The 25,826-nt window shown below is 42.0% G+C and overlaps 1 protein-coding gene across 4 annotated transcripts in view; it reads right to left on the reverse strand.

Moving 5' to 3' along the window:
- The window catches only part of fbxl17 (F-box and leucine-rich repeat protein 17), a 694,756-nt gene that overhangs the window by 642,908 nt on the left and 26,022 nt on the right, over window positions 1-25,826 (reverse strand). For all 4 annotated transcript variants that reach the window (XM_063068625.1, XM_063068624.1, XM_063068623.1 and 1 more), the window contains one exon: window positions 19,076-19,333. In XM_063068625.1, coding sequence (XP_062924695.1) covers window positions 19,076-19,333 — 258 coding nt within the window. The remainder of the gene's footprint in view (window positions 1-19,075; window positions 19,334-25,826) is intronic.

Genomic DNA, 25,826 nt, shown 5'->3' on the forward strand with positions numbered 1-25,826 from the left:
ATTTCTTGAGTTGTTTGTGGTAAGACAAGACTCTCATCTGAGGAATTAGCCAAGTAAATCTCTTTTGGATTGCATTCAATGCCAGCATATTGTTTCAAAAGGTTCCAAAACTGTGCACAATACACCAGGGCTCACCAGTATCCTATCCAATTCTAACAATACATTTCTTAACAAAACCCTCTTACTGGCAAATGTGTATAGGCCAATCTCCTGTACTGTGGATAGATTGGATTACAGAAACCTTGATGAACTCCAACCATACCATCAACTTTGGACGGTGGGGACGGGAGGTCATCAATGAACTATGCTCCACTGGGAGCTAAAGACTCAAGAAGAAATAAAAGCAAAAACAATTGCTGTATCTGTGTGTTGAATTTTTTAATTCATGCACAAGCACACTCTGAACATGCCCTCTCACTTACTTTTGGAAACCTTAAACTCTGTCACTTTCTCCAAGTCATTACTATAAACTGAAAATACTGATCTTGGGGGCTCTCCACTAACTACATCCTTCCTGTCGCCTGAACAAGACTAGTTTATTCTGTATCATTTTCTTCTACATGAAAACTAATCTTCCTTCCATGCACACTTATCTGGTCTTTTCTGTGGCACCTTATTAATGGCTTCTAAAAACCCAAATACACTAAACACTGCTAGCTACGTCTTCAAATAACTCTGCCAAATTTGTCAAACAGAATTTATCTTTCATAAAGCAACACAATGAAAATTCTGGAGGAACTCAGCAGGTCAGGCAGCATCTATGACAAGAAATGAACAGCTGAATTTCAAGCAGAGACCCCTCATCAGGACATTCCTCTTTTAAAAGAAGCCAGTTCACGTGATATTGATATGGACCACAGGTAGTTTCCCTCATACTGTCTCTAGAAATCAATCACATTGTGATCACTGGTCCCTCAGTAATCCAACATCACATCTTCATCATTAATCCTACCTCATTACACAAGTCCGAATTAATATAATCTGTTCCTAAATATGTTCTGCAACATACTGTCCTAAGAAATAAATCTTAGCATACTTCACAAATTCCTCATCCCTGGTACCACTGTCTGCTTGCTCAGTTGAATCAATATGGAAATTATAATCAGCAATGATAATCTATTCTTACGTTTTCTTATCATTTCCCAATTTACGCTTTGCTCTGTCAAAAAGGAACATCTTGACAGCCCAAATCAGTTCTAAAAGGACGTCCTTCAATCCTGAAGTCGTGCCCTCTTGTCCTAGAATCCACTACCATGGGAAATAACTTTGCCATATCTGATCTGTTCAGGACTTTTAACATTCGGAATGTTTCTATGAGATCTCCCTTCATTCTCCTGAACTCCAGGGAATACAGCCCAAGAGCTGCCAGATGTTCCTCATATGGTAACCCTTTCATTCCTGGAATCATTCTCCTGAATCTTCTCTGAACCCTCTCCAATGTCAGTATATCCTTTCTAAAACAAGGAGCCTAAAACTGCACACAATACTCCAAGTGTGGTCTCACGAGTGCCTTGTGGAGCCTCAGCATCCCATCCCTGCTCTTGTATTCTATACCTCCAGAAATGAATGCCAACGTTGCATTCACCTTCTTCACAACTGACTCAACCTGGAGGTTAACCTTTGGGGTATCTTGCACAAGGACTCCCAGGTCCCTTTGCATCTCTGCATTTTGAATTCTCTCCCCGTCTAAATAATGGTCTGCCCGATTATTTCTTTCACCAAGGTGCATGACCATACACTTTCTAACACTGTATTTCATTTACTGTCTGGGTCTCTCTGTGAGCTCTCTGTTTCATCAGCGCTATCAGCTCCTCTGCTTCCTCAGCGCTATCAGCTCCTCTGCCTATCTTTGTATCATTGGCAAATTTGGCCAGAAATCCATTAATGCTGTAGTCCAAATCATTGACATACATTGTAAAAAGCAGCAGTCCCAACACCGACCCCTGTGGAACTCCACTGGTAACCGGCAGCCAGCCAGAAAAGGATCCCTTTATTCCCACTCTCTGTTTTCTGCTGACCAGCCAATGCTCCACCCACGGTGGTAACTTCCCTGTAGTTCCATGGGCTTTTATCTTGCTGGGCAGCCTCATGTGCGGCACCTTGTCGGGGGCCTTCTGAAAGTCCAGGTATCCCACGTCTACTGCATCTCCTTTGCCTGCCCCGCTTGTGGTTTCTTCGTGAGGTTGCAGTGGGTTTGTCAGGCAGGATTTTCCTTTCGGAAGGCCATGCTGGCTTTGGCCTATCTTATCGTGTGCCTCCAGGTACTCCGTAATCTCATCCCTAGCGGTCAATTCCAATAACTTCCTAAACACTGATGTCAGGCTCGCAGGTCTATTGTGTTTTTTTTTACATAGTAAAGGAATTTGGGGTTATGGGGAAAAGGCAGGTAGATGGAGCTGAGTACAGACAGATCAGCCATGATCTTATTGAATGGCGGGGCAAGCTCGATGGGCCCGATGGCCTACTCCTGCTCCTATTTCTTATGTTCTGATGTGTTCTTATAAACCACAATGAAGTGTGTCTTAGTTCCTTTGCTTGTCAATATTTCTACCCAAACCAATTCTACAACACTATTCATATCTTCATCACACTCACCATGGTAGTATTTCCTTACTTGGTTTAAAAAAGGCTATCCCCGCCATGTTTTCTTTTACATCTATTCTTTTGAAATGCTGAACAACCTGGGGTACTAAGTTCTAAGTCTTGGTCACACTACAACATCTCTGTGATACTCGTATGTTACTATACGTGCCATCAATTCAAACAAATGACTGAGGTAACTGAGAACAGATGGGCGTGGAAGTAATCAGACAAATTACATTTGTTCTGTTTGGACAATTTTCCACACTATTACAGTTCAGCTAGAAGCTAAGACACCTTCAACGCTGGCAAAGAAGAAGGATTATAGGCAAAATATGGAAAACTTCAGGTATTTCAAAGTTGATAGGTGCATTTCCCACCAGGTTCATGAAGATAGCAATTCTAGCTAAAGAAATTGTGTGTAATGGCGGGGCAAGCAGTTATGAAGGGGGAAAAGTTCAAGTCAAGGAGTCAGTTCTTTTTGGGAAGAAAATGAATATGATGGGAATTCATGTGGTACCTTCAAACCTAGCTATTTATGGTATTCCAGGTTATTTAAAGTGTACTTTCCAATTGTTATATCACATTTTGCAAAAAGTTTAAAGTATCAATGGCGGACTGAAAAGCTTGACTATGTAGATACTAAGAAAGAGTATATGCTGGAGCTTTTGGAAAGCTCAAGTTGGAGAAGTCGCCGGGACCAGACGAGACGTACCCCAGGCTACTGTGGGAGGCAAGGGAGGAGATTGCTGAGCCTCTGGCGATGATCTTTGCATCATCAATGTGGACAGACGAGGTTCCGGCGGATTGGACGGTTGCAGATGTTGTTCTATTATTCAAGAAAGGGAGTAGAGATAAACCAGGAAATTATAGACCAGTGAGTCTTTACTTCAGCTGTTGGTAAGTTGATGGAGAAGATCCTGACAGGCAGAATTTATGAACATTTGTAGAGGCAAAATATGATTAGGAATAGTCAGCATGGCTTTGTGAAAGGCAGGTTGTGCTTTATGAGCCTGACTAAATTTTTTGAGGATGTGACTAAACATGTTGATGAAGGTAGAGCAGTAGATGTAGCGTATATGGATCTCAGCAAGGCATTTGACAAGATACCCCACGCAAGGCTTATTGAGAAAGTAAGGAGGCATGGGATCCAAGAAGACATTGCTTTGTGGATCCAGAACTGGCTTGCCCACAGAAGGCAAAGAGTGGTGGTAGATGGGTCATATTCTGCATGGAGGTTGGTGACCAATGGTGTGCCTCAGGGACCTGCTCTGGGACCCCTATTCTTCGTGATTTTTATAAATGACCTGGATGAAGAAGTGGAGGGATAGGTTAAGTAAATTTGCTGATGACACAAAGGTTGGAGGTGTTGTGGACACTGTGGCGGGCTGTCAGAGGTTACAGCGGGACATTGATAGGATGCAAAACTGGGCTGAGAAGTGACAGATGGAGTTCAACCCAGATAAGTGTGAGGTGATTCATCTTATAAGTCAAATATGGTGACAGAATATAGTATGACTCATGGCAGTGTGGAGGATCAGAGGGATCTTGGGGTCCAAGTCCATAGGACACACACAGCTGCTGTGCAGGTTGACTCTGTGGTTAAGAAGGCATACGGTACATTGGCCTTCATCAATCGTGGGATTCAGTTTAGGAGCCGAAGGTAATATTGCAGCTATATATGACCCTGGTCAGACCCCACTTGGAGTACTGTGCTCAGTTCTGGTCGCCTCACTATAGGAAGCATGTGGAAACCATAGAAAGGGCGCAGAGGAGATTTACAAGGATGTTGCCTGGATTGGGAAGCATGCCTTATGAGAAAAGGCTGAGTGAACTCAGCCTTTTCTCTTGGAGTGGCGGAGGATGAGAGGTGACCTGATAGAGGTGTATAAGATGATGAGAGGCATTGATCGTGCGAATAGTCAGAGGCTTTTACCCAGGGCTAAAATGGCTAGCACCAGAGGGCACAGTTTTAAGGTGCTTGGAAGTAGGTACAGAGGAGATGTCAGGGGTAAGTTCTTTTTACGCAGAGTGGTGAGTGCGTGGAATGGGCTGCCGGGAATGGTGGTGGAGGTGGATACGATAGGATCTTTTAAGAGACTCCTGGACAGGTATATGGAGCTCAGAAACATAGAGAGCTATGCACAACCCTAGGTAATTTCTAAGGTAAGGACATGTTCTGCACAAGTTTGTGGGCCGAAGGGCCAGTATTGTGCTGTAGGTTTTTTATGTTTCTATCAGCTAAAAATTTTTAAGTTCAAAGTAAATTTATTATCAAAGTGCACGTCACCACATACTACCCTGAGATTCATTTACTTATTGGCATTCACAGGAGAACAAAGAAATGTAACAAAATTAATGGAAAAATTACACATTAAGACTGATCAACAACCAACGTGCAAAAGACAGACTGAACAAATACAAAAAAGATAACAGTAAATCAATCTATAGTAAATAGATTTATACTGAGAACCAAGATGTAGTGTCCTTGAAAGTGAGTTCATAGGTTGTAGAATCAGTTCAGTGTTGAAGTGAGTGAAGTTATCCACACTGATCTAGAGTGTGATGGTTGTTGGGTAATAACTGTTCCTGAACCTGGTAATATAGAACTTAAGACTCCTGTTTTCCCTTCCCAATGGCAGCAGTGAGAAGAGAGCATGGTATGAATGGTGGAGGTCCTTAACTATGGATGTTCTTTTCTCATAGCAGCGCTCCTTGTATGTGTGCTCAATGGTAGAGAGGGCCTTTCCAGGATGGACTGGGCTGTATCCCCTACTTTTTGTGGGCTTTTCCATTCTTGGGCATTGGTGTTTCCATACTAAGCCATAATGCAAACAGTCAGGTTACAAAAATCCTGTTTTTTTAAAACTTCATTAATTGCGGTCTCTGAGAATTCAACGTGTTCAGATGCTTAATGAATTACTATTGTTGTACACTTAGCACTGAAAGAAAATGACTTAAAGTTCAAAGCTCAAAGTAAGATTTATTATCAGAGTACATACATGGCACCACATACAACTAAGATTCTTTTTCCTGCAAGCATACTTAGCAAATCTATAAAACAGTAACTGTAAACAGGATCAATGAACAACAAACAAATGCAAATATAAAGAACTAGCAATAAATAATGAGCATGAAATATCAAGATAAAGAGTCCTTAAAGTGAGACTATCGGTTGCAGGAACACCAGAAATAGAATGTGTAGTTATCCTCTATTGTTCAAGAGCCTGCTGGTTGAGGGGTAGTAACTGTTCTTGAACCTGGTGGTGTGAGTCCTGAGGCATTCGTACCTTCTACCTGATGGCAGCAGCAAAAAAACAGCATGGCCTGGGTGGAGAGGATATTTGATGATGGATGCTGCTTTGCTACAGCAATGTTTCATGTAGATGTGCTCAATGGTAGGGAGGATTTTATCTGTGATGTATTGGGCTGAATCCCACACCAGACTGTAATGTAGCCAGTCAGCAAGAAGTTTGCCAAGGTTTTTGATGACATTCTGAATCTCCGCAGACTCATAAGGAAGGAGAGATGCTGCTGTGCTTTCTTTGCAATTATATTTATTTGATGGGTCCAGGACAGGCCTTTTGAGATAGTGACACCTAGGAGTTTAAAGTTACTGACCCTTCTCCTCCTCTGATCTTCTGATGATTACTGGCTCAAGGCCCTCTGATTTCCTTCTCCTGAAGTCTACTACCAGTTCCTTGGTCTTATTGACATTGTGTGAGAGCCAAATTTTCTATCTCTCTCCTGTATGCTGATTCATCACCACCTTTGATACAGCCCACAACAGTGGTGTGATCAATGAACTTGTTTAAGGTGTTGGAACTATACTGAGCCACACAGTCATAGGTGTAAAGTGAGTAGAGCAGGGGACTAAGCACACATCCCTGTGGTGCTCCTGTACTAGTGCAGATTGTGGAGGAGATGCTTATGCCATTCTGAACTGGCTGGGGTCTACAAGTGAGGAAACTCAGGATCCAATTGCACAAGGGGGTATTGAAGCTCAGGTCTTGGAGCTTACTGATTAGTTTTGAGGGAATGATGGTGTTAAATGTTGAGCTTAATTGATAAAGGCCATTCTGATGTATGCATCTTTGCTGTCCAGATTTTCCAGGGTTGTGTTAAGAGCCAATGAGGTGGCATCTGCTGTGGATCTGTTGCTTCGGAAGGCAACTGGAGCTGATCCTTCACCACTCAGAGAGGAGCTGATATGCTTCAACACCAGCCTCTCAAAACATTTTATCACTGTGGATATAAGTGGCACTGGGTGATAGTCACTGAGGCAGATATTGGGCATTGGTATGATTGAAGCCTGCTTGAAGCAGGTGAGTATAACTTACTGCCTGAGCGGGAGGTTGAAGATATCCGTGAATACACCAGCCAGTTGGTCAGCATAGGTCTTCAGTATTCAGCCAAGCCGTCCGAACAATATGCTTCCCTTGGATTCATTCTCTTGAAGGCAGCCCACAGGTCACTTTCAGATATTGAAACCAAAGGATCATCGGGAGACATGGGGGTGCGTGATGGTTTCTCCTTGTTCTGGTGGTCAAAGCAAGCATAGAAGGCATTGAGCTCATTTGGAAGCAAAGCTCTGCTGTCCCCAATGTCACAAGATTTAACTTTGTAGGAGGTTATGGCATTCAAAGCCTACTACAGCAGTCGAGCATCCCTCATAGATTCCAGTCCAGTCCGGAATCCCCACCGCCATGAGATGGATTGCCGGAGATCATACCTGTACCTCACTCAGCATTCTTGATCTCCAGGCTTGAATGCCTCTGATCAGAGAATGGCTCTCAGCAAATTCCGGATTTCATGGTTCATCCAGGGTTTCAGATTGGGGAAAACTCTGAACGATTTCAAGGGGCACACTCATCCACAAGCTGTTTTAATAAAGTCTGTTATGACCCTGGTGTAGACATTCAGGTCTTCAGATGAGTTCTTGTACAGTCCACTGCCTCAAGGTTATCCTATAACCGTTCCTCTGCCTCATACATCCACCTCTTAGTTGTCTTGATCTCTGGAGCCTTGTTTTTTAGGCTGTCTGTCTGTCTGCTGGTAGTAGGAGTACAGTCAAATGATTCGATTTGCTGAAATCTGTTCACAGAAAGGAATAACAGGCATTCTGTATCATAGTGTAGCAGTGGTCTAGTGTGTTGGGACCTCTGGTGTAACAGGTTACACGTTGGTGATAATTGGGCAGGGTTTTCTTCAAACAGGCCAGGTTAAAGTATAATTTAAACTATAATTTGAAATGTGTCGGGATGGGCTGTTCCTTGTTTGAAGACAACATTGTGCAGTTTCATGAGTGCTTGCTTATAATCGGCCGCTGGTGATATGTAAACTGCAGCCAGGGTCACAGATGAGAACTCCCGTAGCAAAAGAATGGTCTATATTTAATCGTTTGGTGTTCTAAGTCAGAGGAACAAGAAGTCAACATAACCCCAACAAGAAATGACTAAAAAGCACACACCTTCACCTTTTACCTTACCACAGGCCGTGGTTCAATCCATTCTGAAAATTGTAAACCCTTCCAACTGTATAGCGACATCCAGAGTATTCACAGTTAACCAAGTTTCAGAGCAACAAACAATTGAGATCTGCCTCATCTGCCTCTGAAACAGTAGTCTTGCCCTGAGATCGTCAACCTTATTTTCCAGTGACTGCACATTAGCCAACAAGATGCTGGGGAGAGGAGGCCCAATCCCTCTGCGCTTCACACTGGTTTGAATTCTGCCTCTCCAGCGCATTTTGGCCATGGTGTTGACCCTTAAAAAGTGCCGTGCATAACTGCTCCACTGGAACTCATAACTTCTGCTCCACATTAACTGTTGAACATGAGATCTGAAGATCATTGATGTAATTTCATAGTCCATTGTTAAGAGGAAATTTACATGCTGCAGAATGCAGCGAAAGTAATTCAAAAGGAATAAATTTAAGAGGAAAATAGGAACCATTTTCTGCAGCCTGCAGGAAATCGCCGATGTATGCCGGCACTATCTTAAGAAACTCATCAAGTGTTCATGCTTGTCATAATTAACTTCCGAGACCCAAGCATCTATATGGAATGATTTGCTACTCTGAGGTTGTTAAATATGTATTCAGACTTGATGCAACTTCGAATCAGACAGTTAGATCATCTCCTGCATATGCAGCAACTTTAAGCCATTCAGTCCATCTCAACAATAAGCAGTGGCAAGATGCTACTTCCATAAACTAGCAACAATCAAACTTAACAGCTTTTACATTTCTACACTGTACAAGAACTTCTTGCAGCACCTTGGCATAAATGCTCCAACTATCATGATTATTTTAAAATGTTTTGGCTGGCAGTTAGGTTACCAAGTACAGAATTCAGATTTAAAAGATCAGAGGTAAAGAGGGATAAAAGTTATTGTTTACAAAATTATTAGTTACAATTTGAAACAGTTCACATGTTAGCTTGGTGGAGAAAATTCAATAGCTGCTTATATCATTAGAAGTACATGTTTATGGTGCAGTAGATAACTATTGGATAGAACAAGGAATTGAGAACATGAAAAACTGCAATAAGTGGAGTTAACTAGCATAAATCCTTTTGTGTTCCTCCCCCTTCCCTCTCTTCCATTTCTTCAACACTCTCCAATCAGATTCCCCCTTCTCCAGTTCTTTATCTCTTTTACGTATCAGCTTCCCAGCCCTTTAGTTTATACCTCCCCATCTCCTGATTTCACCCATCACCTTCTTGATCTAACTTATTCACCTTTTTTTTTCCCCAGGCTTGATGAAGGGTCTCAGCCCAAAACATCCACTACTTAATCTTTTCCATAGATGTTGCCTAGCCTGCTGAGTTCCTCCAGCATTTTGTATGCGTTGCTTGGATTTCCAGCATATCTATAGGTTTTCTTGTCATATCTATACATCTATTCTCCTGAATTTGCATTTCTCATATTCCTTACAATTTAGGAAGATGATTATTTGGAACATACTTACATGTAGTTGGGATGTGGGAAGAAACCACAACATTGAGAGGAAACCTATACAGTACGACAAGATCTATTACATTACACACGACGGCATCCAGCGTCAGAATTAAACATGGATCATGGCACCTAACAGTATCGAGGAAAGGGGAAGTCTAAAACAATCCTTTGAATTCAGAAGAGATATATTTGCTTTACATAAGAGAGCATGTTCTCACTATACTGTTGTAGAGTTACTTTAACCATTAACAGTTGCTCTAATAAAGGAATGTCAATTTGCCATCACGGATCTCAATCTTGCCTACAGGAAGTTTAGACTGCCATTTGAAATAAATGTTATATCAAAAGTCATAGCCATGATTTACTAAAGCTATCAGAAGATCTTTACATCTAAATAATCTCTTTATCTCTTTAAATTAAAATCTCTCATGCATACAGTAGGCATAATGTGCTTTATAAAACATGTGGACAAATGTCTCTTTCACTTCAAGTGCTTTCTGCACTTGCCAATTAATCTTTCTGTACAATATTACAACACTGTTTGTAATGTCTCTGTGCATGCTGACTTATGGTAATGACTCTAAACAATGTCAACACTGTCAATAATGTCACTGTGCATGCTGAATTATGGTAGGTACTGTCTCTAAATAATTCCCAACAGCATCAAATTAATATTGATTATTTGTAAACCCAGATTTAAAAGGGCTATAAATTTTCTTTGGTCAAATGTTGTATTCCATCACTCACCCAAAAACCTTACTTCTGCATTAATTTCCTTCCAACCTCTGAAACACATTCAGACATTATCCCACGTTTAACTTACAAATTGAACACAACTTAAACATCAAACCCAGGTTTCCCATACTATATCAAGTATTAACTAAATGAGAACACACAACTCACAAAATTTCAACACCCATAAATTTGTGCAAAATTTGAACTCTGATAAATTTGTACAATCTACAAACTTAAGAAAATGAGCTAATATTCATTTACAAAACAAGACACAAGAAGTTCAGCCTTTCATTTACAAGTTTGTAAATTACAAAACAATAACATATCAAGTCTAGAATTTGAAAAGTGAAGTTCTTTAATAAGGAAATTTAGTTTGCAAACATGATAAAAGTTTTTGGACGTTTTCCAAAATATTTATAATGAGTGCAGTTCCTTAGAACAAAAGGTGAAATAAGCTACATTGTCTCAGGCATTAAAAAAGAACTCTTGATATCCGGAAAAACATATCTTTGTTTGGCTACATAGTGTACCATGCTTTGTAAAATCAGCTTTCCTTCTAACCAATGTACAGAGTTCCTTTTGATTTACTGGCACCAACTCTTAGGTGCTTTTCTACTTAAAACTTGTTATTTCAGGGAGACCAAAAACTTGGGTCACTTTCGCACACAAGCTCTCATGGAACAACCCAGACCAAGCATGTCTGTTGCTCCATCTGAACAAATAAATATTAGTGGGATAAGTTTGTAAAAGAAGGCAAACTGGATATCAAGAGCTTCTGTGATTTTTAAAGAGGAAGAATGGATAAAATAAATGCTGGTTCCTTAAATGGTAGCACAGTAGCTAATGCAATACATTAACAGCACCAGCAATCACCAACAGGGGTTCAATTCCCACCCCTGTATGTGATGATTTTAAACATTCTCCCCATGACCACATGGGTTTCCACCCAGGGCCTCCGACTTACTTCGAAATTCCAAAGATGTATAGTTGGGGGTTAGTACATAGTGGGCGTGTTATGTTTCCGCCAGAAGCAATATTTGTTTGCTGACCCCAGAATAATCCTCGCCAATTTGATTTGAATGAAAACAGCACATTCCATTGTATGTTTTGCTGTGTCGATGTACATGTGACAAATAAAGCCAATTTGTTTACAGGATAAGACAAGGAAAAAGATCTTGGAAAGCAGAGAAAAGATTCTAAATTATTATTACCTACTAGACCCAGAAGGAAGACACTAATAACAATGATATCAAGACATAGTGGTTTGGAAGGAAGTTAACAATAGTGATTTAAAAGGGAAAAATACCATATGAACTGAAGCAAAAAAATACAGAAAATGCTGCAAAACCTCAGCAAGATTTTGTTTCAGATTTTCAGCATCTGGAATTTTTTTTTATTATCCTTTGATAAGCTAACTAAAGGGGCCAAATGCCAACTAAGCCGAGGCACCCAATGGTCTGCATGCTTGAATCTTAAAAGAAGTATCTGTGGAGATAGTAGACATCAAGTTTTTCTTTTTTGTTTGGCGTGTGCCTGCGTGCATGCATGCGAGTCTGTGCGTGTGCGTCTGTGTGTCCATGATGATGTCTTTTTCATGGCTTTTTACAAGGTGCAGAACGAGAGAGAGAGAGAGAGACAGACTGTATGGCACGCCACTCCTTACACAGACATTTTTGCAGTATCTCCCCTTTATTTTACGAGGTCGAGTTGTGATCTCGACACTTAACCCGGCATGGATGGAAGGCGTACTCGGGAGCAAACCCGACTGGTTTCGAACCCAGGAACCTCCGCTCCCAGGTCCGGCACTGATGTCATTGCGCCACCAGCTGGCCCGACATCAAGTTTTTCAACTACAAAGTTTCCTTGTATTCTGCGGAGATCCCAGAGAATAGAAGAATCACGTGTAAAATTGCTTGTCAAGAACAGGAGGCAAAAAAAGAGCAAATGGCAAACCAGTTAACAAAACAAATAGAGTCATTGTTGTAAGAAAGGAAAATTGTATTTGTCAAATCTGCAAAAAAAGTCTGAAGAAAAACAAATGGAAACAAGTAGGTACAGTGTACCTTGATTTCTAATGGTGTTTGATAAAGTGTTGATTGAAAGGTTACTTCCCAAAATACCACCATTAGAGATAATATACAGAGGATTCTGGTTAATTAGGCCATCAGTTAATCTGGGCAGTCACTTGTTTGGGATAACTCTTGAAGAACAAAGACTAATCAAGAAAATAGCCAGGAATCCCCTCATTTATTTGGGACACTATGCGATTAATTGGGACAGGAGAAAGTTGGCAAACAGTTTCTAACCAGCATTAGTCACATGCACTTATGTGCCACTAGACACTATACTGTGCTTAGAGCAAACAGTTTTTGAAAAACATCAGCTATGTGTGTTTGTGTTCAAAAAAAGTTATTTTTGTCACTGATAGTTGGCGAGAAATAAGCAGTGAGACAATTCAGGACTGATTTGCAGTTTCAAGCATTCAGGCTTGAAGACGCCAGAAACAGCTAGAACTGAAAATAAAATGATTTCACTATTTCAGAATTTGAAGGTATGAATGTTACAATGAAAAAGAAGATTTGCAGGATGCAATCATTGAGAGCATTGTATGAAGATAGTCCATTTCTGCACGAGAAGTGTGCACTAATTTTGATCATTTACAGTCAAAGGAACACAGTAGCCAGTTAACAAATTGCTGCCGGAAGTCAATGAAGGTCAGATTTGCCCTATCAGGCAGGCCCAGGGTGTGACAAGCTCAGCAGGAGCTCCGGCCGGCACGTCGCTAACTTAACTCATGCAATTTCTGTACGGGTAGTCACAGAGCTGATTAATGAGTTGTCCCCAGATGTATTCCTCTGTCAGTAGCTATTAGGAACTAATACAGTTTTACAGTAAACACAAAATACTCTGCAGATGCTGGGGTCAAAGCAACACTCACAACACGCTGGAGGAACTCAGCAGGTCAGGCAGCATCCGTAGAAACAATCAGTCAATGTTTCGTGTCCTGACGAAGGGTTCCAGCCCGAAACGTTGAATGATCGTTTCCACGGATGCTGCCCGACCTGCTGAGTTCCTCCAGTGTGTTGTGAGTGACACAGTTTTATAGTACTGTAGTACTATTAGTCATGTTCAAATTTGTCTGTATTTCATAAAAATAAATAATTTGTTTCTCAGTTAAATGGTAGTTTGTCTTTTTTTTAAAAATACTTTGTTAACTATTTCCATGAAGCTTCAGCTAAGGAGGGAGGAGAAGATGGCGGTGCAACACACCGCGCGCGGCCGTTCCAAATGATATCATATGTGTAACTAGGGGCTGTGCACAATCCGGATTTGATGGAGTCAGCCGTGAGAAGCGCAAAGGAACATCTGGAGTAACTTCTGAAATGCCTGCTTCGCTGCCGCTGCTACTGTGCAATCGAGAATCTCCGGAGACGAAGGCCCCAAATCCTCAGCTTTGCGTATCGCCTGTTCCCGGGGCCGGGGTCGAAGCGCTCGGCAGAGATGGTACTCAGTGCTCGGTGTCAAATAGGTGGTCGGAGGCTTGGAGTTTTTCGGATGGACTCGGAGTCAGACTGTGGTCGGATGCTTCCAGGATGCTGCACCAGCAAGTTGGCGGTGCTGGAGGTTTACCATCTGCGTGAGATGATGGGACTTCCGAGAGACTTTGAAACTTTTACTTGTCTGTTCTTATCAATTTACAGTGTTGCTTTGCACTGTTGTAACTGTATATTATAATTATGTGGTTTTTGTTAGTTTTTAAGTCGGTCTGTCATGTGCTTTTCGTGATATCATTCTGGAAAAACATTTCATCATTTCTTAATGCATGCATTACTAAATGACAATAAAAGGGGACTGTGTGTCTTCATAATCATAATTGAGGCAGCCATTTAATTGGGCCAAAATGTACTGGTCCCAATGTGCCCCAATTAACCAGAATCCACTGTATTAGCACAATTAGAATAGTGGAAAAACAGAAAACAGTTTCAGGACAAATTCTTAAATCAGTCAGCAATGACTAGTGGAATGCCATGGGGATCAATGTTGAGGTTTTAACTATTTATAATTTAGGTCCGAATGCGTTGCCACTAAATGATACAAAGACAGATGGGTTAGGTAGTTGTGAAGAGAACACAAAGAACTTACAAAAGACAATGGCTCAGCAGATGGTTAAGAAATTAGCAGGTGAAGTACAAAGTGGAAAATTGAAGATTATCCACTTTTAAAGTACTAAATATCAATTATTACTATTTTTGGTTGCACAGTAACACAATAGGCTGCTGTTTTCTGGTTCTGATGACCCAGGTTTGACCCTGACCTCCAGTGCTACCTGTAAGGAGTTTGCACATTCCAATTATTGTATCAGACTGCTTAATTCATGCTTACGCAACTGCACTTCTATGAGTCAGGTCACTCGTCTGGGTACTACTGGTACCATGTAACCCAGTACTACCAGTCACATGGTCGGGTGGTCGGCGACTAAACCGGCTCCCCCACCAGGTGAGGAAGGTGGCTGGACATCCTGCAGGACCAAAAACAAGACCTGTCAAAGGGTGGATGAACCCTCTCGTAGGGTTAACGGCCATCTAGCAAACACATGCCGTGAAGCGCGAAAAGGGCACCCCTTGCATCGAAGCTTGGTCTAGCCATTCACTGCAACAGAACTTCCCCCAGCCGTCTTGGACCCCACCATGCCGCCGGATCCGGGAGGGGATGTTGAGAGGGTGGGTCTGGACCTGTGCAGCCCCCGACTCACCTAAAATCCATTCACACACACGCTGTTCCTTTCTAAGGAGTGGGGTCAACCCCACTAACTGACTGAAAGGAACCATCATCATCCTATGGGATGGATAGCCAGAGAAAGAGAGAGAGAGATTTCTATGTTATACTGTCTATCCTATTGTATAAAAGGCATCCATTAGTCTTGCGAGACCATGGATCCGCGCCTGGAAAGTCTTCACTCTCCAGGGCGCAGGCCTGGGCAAGGTTGTATGGAAGACTGGCAGTTGCCCATGCTGCAAGTCTCCCCTCTCCACGACACCGATGTTGTCCAAGAGAAGGGCATTAGGACCCATACAGCTTGGCACCAGTGTCGTCGCAGAGCACTGTGTGATTAAGTGCATTGCTCAAGGACACAACATGCTGCCTTAGCTGGGGCTCGAACTCTCGACCTTCAGATCACTAGTCGAACACCTTAACCGCTTGGCCACGTGCTCACACAATGCTGTTGTACATAATATTATAAATTACTATAAATTGCACGCTGCACATTTAGATGGAGATGTAACGTAAAGATTTTTACTCCTCATGTATATGAAGGATGTAAGTAATAAAGTCAATTCAATTCAGTGTGTTTTCTCCAGATGTTCCAGTTTGCTTCCACATCCCAAATACGTACTGGTTGATAAGTTAATTGGCTACTGTAATTTATCCCTCATGTAGGTGATTGATGAGAGAAAAAGGGTGAAATTTAGATGCAAGTAAGAAAAATAAGGAATTTCAATTGTTCCAAGAACCGACATAAACTCAATGTCTCATTTCACCTCCTTCTATGCCACAAGACCACAAGAGATACAAATTCTTGCAGTACAAAGGGATTTTAGGGGTCCAGCTGCATGAAGCATAAAGGGTTTCATGCAGTTACTGTGTGTAATTAGGAAGGCCAATGGGGAGCAGGCCTTTAACACCAACAGACTTAGAACAGAGAAGTTGAAAAGTTTTGATCCAACTTTACACTACACTGGTAAAAAAAACAATTATGGTCTCTACATTTAAAAGAAGGATGTGTTTGCATCGAAAGTTGATTCCTAGTGATGAGCAACACACATAAAAATTGCTGGTGAATGCAGTAGGCCAAGCAGCATCTATAAGGAAGAGGTACAGTCGACATTTTGGGCCGAGACCCTTCATCAGGACTAACTGAAAGAAGAGATATTAAGAGATTTGAGAGTGGGAGGGGGAAGGGGAGATCTGAAATGATAGAAGACAGGAGGGGGAGGGATAGAGCCAAGAACTGGAAAGTTGATTGGCAAAAGGGATATGAGAGGATCATGGGACGGGAGGCCTAGGGAGAAAGAAAAGGAGAGGGGGAAGCCCAGAGGGTAGGCAAGGAGTATAGTGAGAGGGACAGAGGGAGAAAAAGGAGAGAGAGAAAAAAAATTAATAATAATAATAATAAATAAATAACGGATGGGGTACGGAGAGGAGGTGGGGCATAAACGGAAGTTAAAGAAGTCAATGTTCATGCCATCAGGTTGGAGGCTACCCAGACGGAATACAGGGTGTTGTTCCTCCAACCTGAGTGTGGCTTCATCTTGGCAGTAGAGGAGGCCGTGGATAGACATATCAGAATGGGAATGGGACGTGGAATTAAAATGTGTGGCCACTGGGAGATCCTGCTTTCTCTGGCAGACAGAGCATAGGTGTTCAGCGAAACGGTCTCCCAGCCTGTATCGGGTCTCACCAATATATAGAAGGCTGCATCGGGAGCACCGGACGCAGTATATCACCCCAGCCGACTCACAGGTGAAGTGTTACCTCACTTGGAAGGACTGTCTGGGGCCCTGAATGGTGGTGAGGGAGGAAGTGTAAGGGCATGTGTAGCACTTGCTCCGCTTACAAGGATAAGTGCCGGGAGGGAGATCGGTGGGAAGGGATGGGGGGGGGGGAACGAATGGACAAGGGAGTCGCGTAGGGAGCGATCCCTGCAGAAAGCAGAGAGGGAGGCTACACATGCCCTTACACTTCCTCCCTCACCAGGTGTGAGTAGAGAATTTTTTCCTTCAGGAGGCTGGAATTTTCTTTCCCAAAGAGCTATTTATTGAAATGTTTATAGAACTGTGACAGATTGACCGATACTTGATCCACAAGGAAGTTAGAGTACAGGTGTCCCCTGCTTTTCGATCTTTCGCTTTACAAAACCTCACTGCTACGAAAGACCTACATTAGTACCCTGTTTTCGCAAACAGAAAGTGTTTTCACTGTTACGAGAAAAGGCAGCGCGCGCCCCGAGCAGCCAAGCTCCTCCCCCGGAGCTATAAACACATGCCTGTGAGCAGCCGTTAGCAAGATGAGTTCTAAGGTATCATAAAAGCCTAAAAGAGCTCGTAAGGGTGTTACACTTAGCATAAAACTAGACATAATCAAGCGTTTCGATCGTGCCGAACAAAGTAAGGACAAAGTGAGTTTGGCTTGCAGAAGTTGACGAAGGTGATGTTGAAGAGGTTTTGGCATCTCATGACCAAGAACTGATAGATGAAGAGCTGATGCAATTGGAAGAGGAAAGGATAACAATCGAAACCGAATGCAGTAGCGAACGGACCAAAAGTGAAGTCGTCCAGGAACTGAACGTGAAGCAACTGCATGAGATTTTCGCTGCAATGATTGCAGAAAAATACGACTTTAATTTTGAAAGGGTACGTAGGTTTAGGGCTTATTTGCAGGATGGTTTGAGTGCTTACAAAGAACTGTATGATAGAAAAATGCACAAGGCTAAGCAGTCAAGCAGGCCTTCCACATCAGCCACAGCAGACGATGAACCTCGACCTTCGACATCGAGGCAGGCAGACATAGAAGAAGATGACCTGCCTGCTCTGATGGAAACAGACGACGATGAGATGACACCCCAGTGTCCCACCATCCCAACCGCCGGGCCGCGGACCAATATATTGCCGCGGAGAATGCAGCAGTAGCCAGGGTGCACCCAACACATCTTTAAGAAAAAAGCCGAAATAATCAAGCTAATTAATTAGGTGCCGCCCGGCACGTAAATGTTGGCCCAGATCAGAGACGATTGCCGATTGCGTCGCCTCTGATCTGCATCGACACTTACATGCCAGATGTCACCTAATTAATTAGCTTATTTCGGCTTTTTTCTTAAAGATATGCTGGGTGCGTCCCGGCTACCACTGTACGCTTCGCGGGTCAGGATCGGTCGGCGGCCTGGAGGTTGGGGACCACTGCACCACCCCAACCTCCGACGACTCAGCCTAACACACCATCATCAGTGTGCTCGGCGCTGTCTTCCCAATTCCGGTAAGTGAAACTACACTGTACATACATTATTTCTACTTTATATCGGCTGTGTGTTATTTGGTATGATTTGGCAGCTTCATAGCTTAAAGGTTACTGGAGAGAGTGTTTCTGCCGAGAACACTTGCGTGAGATTTTCGCTACGGAGAACAGTGCAGCAATGATTGTAGAAAAGTATTTCTACTTTATATAGTCTGTGCATTTATCATATCATTCCTGCTTTTACTGTATGATAATGTTATTTTAGGTTTTATGTGTTATTTGGCATGATTTGGTAGGTTATTTTTGGGTCTGCGAATGCTCACAAATTTTTCCCATATAAATAAATGGTAATTGCTTCTTCGCTTTACGACATTCTGGCTTACGAACCGTTTCACAGGAACGCTCTACCTTCGGATGGCGGGGGAAACCTGTATGTGGGAACTGTGGGAAAGTGGCTGTCAACCCAAGAACTCAATGGCATCAACACATTAGTTTGCAGATACAACCTAATCTATTCTTTCATTTCATGAAACAGCACACTAGGAATATTCCTTGTGCCCAGTAATCATATCAAACAATGTGTTTAATTTAATTAAGCTAATGCAGTACCAAGTGAATGAAATACCCTTTTATTGCCAATCAAACTACTACTATACTGTGAACATGCTCACCTAATACCGTGGTTCTAAAATGCCTAGCAAGGATTAAAATATAATTAAAGCATATAATAGCTTAAGGAAATTCATAAAAAAGATTTCAAATTGAAAATTTAATAATAATAAAATTAATACCTGTTTTAAAGATTCATCTGTAAGCTTGTCCTGGTTTCCAACATGCACTTTCTGCAAAAAAGGGCAATGGCATGCTATCGCAATGAGGGAAATATCACTAAGTTGCTTGCATCGATATGCTATATATTTCTGCAGACCTGGGCTCTGCATTGCTATGGAACTCACTCCAGTGTCAGAGATATTTCGACAATCAGATATATTAATTTGGATTCTGTTTCTGTTTTTGGATGCAATTCGCTTGAGTACATCATCAGTGATCTGTTAAGAAACAAGAAAAATTTAATTTATTTTAAACATAAGCAATCAATGTAGAGTCCAACTATTATCTTTTCAATACAAGTTTAAGAACAAATATAATCTGCTTAATTTCATTCTGGAACTTCTCTTTCCCAGAGCTTAAAGAAAACATCTTCAAGGACAAAAAAAACCCATAGTAAAACAAGAACAACTGCTATCACGTGAACATACAATATATTACAGAGCTATATTTTTAAAGAAATAACATATTATTTCCTGAAACCAAAAAGTTCATGTTGTTGGTGAAGTCAGACAGTTAAATTCTAGAACAAGTTACCATTAAAATGGAAGAGGTATCTTTGTGGATAAATCCCCAGGGCTTGTTCAGTTGCATCTGAGTCTGATACACAAGGATTCTGTTTCTGTTTTTGGGAGGAAATTGTAGTCATTTTAGCAAAGAATTTTAGCCTTCACTGGTCTTAGGTGAGGTCCAAACTGCAGGAGAGTAGTAGAGGTGTTCATTTCACAGAGAGCTGGGACAAACCAAAATTATATAAACAATATAAGCGCGCGCGGCCTCTCCGGTGAATGATATCTGTAATCTGTCAAGTAGGGGACCGTGCACAATTCTGATTTGATGGAGATGGACGCGAGAGTATGGAGGAACATCTGGAAAACTTCTGAAATGCCCGCTTAGCTGCCGCTGCTACTGTGTGGTAACCGGAATCTCTGGAGCAGCAGGCCCTGAATCCTCAGCTTTGCTTGTTTCAGCGGCCGGGGCTAGGTCGAAGGTGGTCATCAGAGGATGGCGCTCAGGAGGCTGTATCGGAAGGGCTGGTCGGAGGGTTGAAGTTTTCGGATGGACGGACTCAGTGTCGGCTGTCGTCTGCTGCTTCCAAGGCATCAGCAAGTTGACAGTGCCCGGAGGTTTATGGCAGGGAGTTTCGCCCTTTTGCCACCGCTATCGGGGACTCGGGGACTTTGAGACTTTTTTTTACCATGCCCATGATTTGTTCTTCATCAAATTATGGTATTGCTTTGCACTGCTGTAACTATATGTTATAATTATGTGGTTCTGTCAGTGTTAGTCTTTGGTTTGTCCCGTTTTCTGTAATATCACTCCAGAGAAACATTGTATCATTTCTTAATGCATGTATGCATTTCTAAATGACATTAAAATAGGACTGAGTGTTCTCATAATCTAATCTAATCTAAGTGTCTACTTCCGTGTCAAGAAAGTTATAGGAAAATTTTCCTCACAGACAAGATTAATCTATAGATTGAAAGACAGGGATTAATCATAATCAGCATAACTTTTTATTATGCAAAGGATCTGTCTGACCAATCAAAAATAAATCTTCAATTTATTGATTAAAGTAGGGTTATATATGACGAACTTTAACAAAGTCCCAAATGAGTACATAGGATTCAGGCCAAGTTAGCAAATTGGATATAAATTTGAGAAGATGGCGGGGCGACAGCAGTGCGCACGGCCTCTCCGGTGATGAGTATCTGTTATCTGTCAAGTAGGGGACCGTGCACAATTTTGATTTGATGGAGACAGACATGAGAGTACGGAGGAACATCTGGAAAACTTCTGAAATGCCCGCTTCGCTGCCACTGCTACTGTGTGGTAACCGGAATCTCTGGAGCAGAAGGCCCCGAAACCCTCGGCTTTGCTGGTTTTAGTGGCTGGGGCGAGGTCGAAGGCACTCGGCAGAGGATGGCGCTTGGGAGGCTGTATTGGAGGCTCGAAGTTTTCGGACGGATGGACTCAGTGTCGGCTGTGGTCTGCTGCTTCCAAGGCATCGGCAGGTTGACGGTGCCTGGAGGTTTATGGCAGGGAGTTTCTCCCTTTTGCCGTCTGCTATCTGGGACTTGGGAGTCAATCGACTCGGGGACTTTTGAGACTTTTTTAAAAATGTGCCCATGCTTTGTTCTTCATCAAATTATGGTATTGTTTTGCACTGCTGTAACTATATGTTATAATTATGTGGTTCTGTCAGTGTTAGTCTTTGGTTTATCCTGTTTTCTGTGATATCACTCCGGAGAAACATTGTATCATTTCTTAATGCATGTATGCATTTCTAAATGACAATAAAAGAGGACTGAGTATTCTCATAATCTATAAAAAATTGGCACGACAAGGGAGCCAGGAATGGTAATGGAGGAACGTTCTTGTGACTAGAAGCCTTTGACTAGTAGTGTAGCGTAATGATCAGTGGCGTGACCCTTAATACGGGATATATACATTAAGATGCAAATGTAAAAGGTGTAGTCAGTCAACATGCATCACTGGTTATATGAGGAGAGCAATACAGCAGCCAGAGCAACGAGAGCTGGAAATTAACCCTGACAAATGCTCGATCATGAATTTAAAGAGGATTAACAAGGACAGGCTAGCCCAATCAATGACAGAGCCTCAAAGCATTGAGAAACAGAGAGATACTGATGCACAAGGTCCCTGAAGGCAGTAAAGGTAGATAAGGAAGGCATGCCTTCATTAGCCAGGGCACAGCATATAAAAGCAGGGATTAAGTGAAACTTTCATTTGGCCACTAACAGAGTAGTGTCATCACCACACTATAGGAAGTATACAAATGCACTAAAGCAGCCATCCCCAACCACCAGGCCGCGGACCGGTACCGGGCCACAAGGAAACGATATGAGTCAGGTGCATCTTTCCTCATTCCCTGTCACGCACTGTTGAACTTGAACATAGGGTTGCCAACTGTCCCATATTTGCCGGGACATCCCGTATATTGGGCTAAATTGGTTTGTCCCATACGGGACCGCCCTTAACCCGTATCTCCCCCGCTAAGGTAGAGCGTTCCTATGAAACCTTTTGTGCCGAAATGGCGTGAAGCGAAGAAGCGATTACCATTAATTTATATGGGAAAAATTCTTGAGTGTTCCCAGACCCAAAAGAGAACCTAACAAATCATACCAAATAACACATAAAACTGAAAATAAGTAACACTAACATATAGTAAAAGCAGGAATGATATGATAAATACATAGCTTAAATAAAGTAGAAATAATGTACGTACAGTGTAGTCGGGAAGATGAAGGCAAAACCAATTTGTGGGGGGAGAAAGAATCGGCATATACGCGCATGTGCCCATCACATGCACATGTCACGCATGTGCACACAGGTGCTCGTGCAAGGCTTTATGGTCGTGGTAGTCTTTCCTGGGGTAAAGTGTCCTGGAAGTCGACTGCTACTTTTGTCCCTTATTTGGGAGTGAGAAGGTTGGCAACCCTAACTGTGAGAGACATGCTGAGGTGAGTTTAAACCTATTGAACACCACCGCCGCCCCCCCCCCTCCCCCAGGTCGGCCGGTCCGCAAGAATATTGTCAATATTAAACCGGTCCGCGGTGCTAAAAAGGTTGGGGACCCCTACACTAGAGGGATTGTGGAGGTGACAATGCCTAAGATGGAATGTTTGAGAGACTGAATAGGCTGGGTTTGTTTCTTTCAAATAGAGGAGACAGTAGCAGAACCTAAAAGAGGTTTATTAATTTATGAGGAGCGCAGATAGAGTACATATTAAGATACTTTTCTTCACAGTAGATGACCAGAGGACATAGGTTTAGGGTAAAAGAATGGGGGTTCAGAGGTCTTCATCCAAAGGTGGTCAGAATCTAGAAAGCATGTTTCATCGAGTGGTAGAGCACTCTCACAAGTGTCTCGAAGTCAATTGGATTGAGTATTTTTCTCCCAAAAGTTAACCAAGAGGATCAACCAGGGTAGGGTAGTACACTTTGTCTACATGGACTTTAGTGGAGAGTTGCTTTTCAGATAGGAGGCCTGTAATTAGTAGCATGCTGCAGAGAGTGGTGCTGGATCCACTGAAGTTTGTCATATATATTAATGACTCTGGAGGAGTTACAAGCTTCAGTGGTTGAGATGAGAGTGATTGCACATATCGTACAATAACCGTTGCCCGGATGCTTCACCAGTCACAGCTTTCTGGGAGAGTGGCAAAGAGAAAGCCACTATTGAAAAAAACACATGAAATGCTAGAGTTTCCCAGAAGGCATGTGGGTTGAAGTCAGCTGGAAGAATGTTCTATGATCTGATAAAATCAAAATTGAGCTTTTTGGCCATCAGACTAAACAGTATGTTTGGCATTAGCCAAACACTGCACATCATCAAAAACACACCATCCCTATCGTGAAGCATGGTGGTGATGCTTCACTGCAGCAGGCCCTGGAAGGTGTGTGAAGGTAGAGGGTAAAATGAATGCAGCAAGATACAGGGAAATCCTGGAGGAAAACATGATGCAGTCTGCAAGAGAACTGCGACATGTGAAAAGATTTGTTTTCCAGCAAGACAATGGCCTAAGTATAAAACCAATGCTACACAGCAATGGCTTAAAAACAACGAAGTTCATGTCCCGAAGTGGCCAAGTCCGAGTTCAGACCTCAATCCAATTGAGAATTTGTGCCTAGACTTGAAAAGGGCTGTTCACTTATCATCCCTATGCAATCTGACATAGCGTGAGCAGTTTTGTAAAGAAGAATGGGGAAAAATTGCAGTGTCCAGATGTGCAAAGCTGATAGAGAGATCTATCCACAGACTCAAGGCTGCAATTGCTACCAAAAGTGCATCTACTAAATACTGTCTTGAAGGGGGTGAGTACTTATGCAATCAATTATTTTGTGTTTTATATTTGTTATTAATTAAGATCACGTTGCAGAGATCTGTTTTCACGTTAACATGAAAGATTCTTTTTCTGTTGATCAGTGTCAAAAAAGCCAAATTAAATCCACTGTGATTCAATGTTGTAAAACAATAAAACATGAAAACTTCCGGGAGGAGGGGGTGAATACTTTTTATAGGCATGTACACCAGGAAGAGTTGCGGAACAGGAAGACCAAATATACAAGTATGTAATTCCCTTAAAATGAGACACGGTGAAGGTAGTTTAGAGAATATGGCACATTTGCCTTCTTCAGATGGGATATCATGTACAAGAATTGGGACGTCAAGTTACAGCTGTACACCATACTGGTGAGACTGCGTCTGGAATATTATGTATAGCTTTGGTCAAAAAGGGTCAATGAAGATTCACAATGAAGTTGCTGAAACTGGAGGACGAGTTATTCCACTGGATAGGCTAGGATTGTTTTCTCTAGCGTAAAGGAGGCTCAGGGCACACCTGAGCAATCAATAAAATCATGGAGGGCATATGGTACAGATAGGGTATGTAGTCACTTTCTCCATTTTAGGGGAGTCTAAAATTAGAGTTCACAGTTTAAAGGTGAGACAGAAAAGATTTACAGGGGATCGGAATGGCACAGTAGTGTGTGGTTAGCACAATGCTGTTGGTTCTCACTGCTGTTTGTAAGGCAGGGGTTACCTCCAGCTTCTCCCCACATTCCAAAGATGTGGGCTTGCTATATTGGCATTGGAAATGTGGCAACTCCTGTGGGTTGCTCAGCACAATCCTCAGTAATTTGATTCAGAGTAAGTGATGCATTTCACTGTACATGTATTAAATAAAGCTAATCTTAATTTCACCCACCCCCCCCCCACACACACAGAGGGTGATGTGTAGCTAGAACAAGCTTTCAGGGCAAGATACAGAGGTAGGTACAATTGCAACATTTTAAAGACATTTGGACAGGAAACATTTAGAGGGATGTGGGCCAAATGCATGAAAGTAGGACTTGCTCAGTAAAACACATTCATGGAAAAGTTGAGTCAAGGATCCATTTTTGACTTGTGCAAGTCTATGAAGCTCTCAGGTATAAAGGGGTAAGCATAAAGTGATGGAAAATGGGACAAATCGAGATAACTACTCGATGGTTATTATGATCATGGTGGGCTGAGATGCTAGTTTCAGCATTGCATGGTTCTATAACTGACTGTGTCACTGATGTCGTCATTAACATATTTCTTTTCTTGCTCCCTCTTCAGTGCTTTACTCTGCCATTTGCTTTGGTTACACATTCCTTAGTTGCCCTTCCAATTTTCTTACTCTCCTTCCTGAATTTCCACTGAGGCACTCATCCTATTGCCTCACTTGGCCTTCCCCATTAGCACTAGAAAACTAGCTCCCCAACCCTCACCACCCACCCCTACATAATGTTCTAGTTTCTTCTCCCTTTCTAACAAAATAATTAAGTAAATGAATGGCATGTTCAAAAACATTGCCAGTTTTGGATTAACTTTTATATTCCAAAAATATGTTCTCTTTTGTACTCTTTAAAGAAGAGTACAAAAGAGTAAACAAGGAGTACAAAAGTATTTTAAATCCAATTTGGAATGGAATATAATTAACTCAATTCTGGAATGGTTGAAAGAGTTTGTTTATTGAATTTCACAACATGAACATAGAATAGAAAAGCCACAAATATTTTCCAACACAATAGAAAGAATAGGAAAGCCACAAATGAATATTTTCATTTCTTGTCTGAAGGCAACATAAACCACTGTTTAAAGGAAGCATATCATACTCTCACTTATGGGAAGCCTTGGAAACCTACATCTCGTTCTTTCTTCTC

Source organism: Mobula hypostoma, chromosome 16 (assembly GCF_963921235.1).
Source record: "Mobula hypostoma chromosome 16, sMobHyp1.1, whole genome shotgun sequence".
NCBI lineage: Eukaryota > Metazoa > Chordata > Chondrichthyes > Myliobatiformes > Myliobatidae > Mobula > Mobula hypostoma.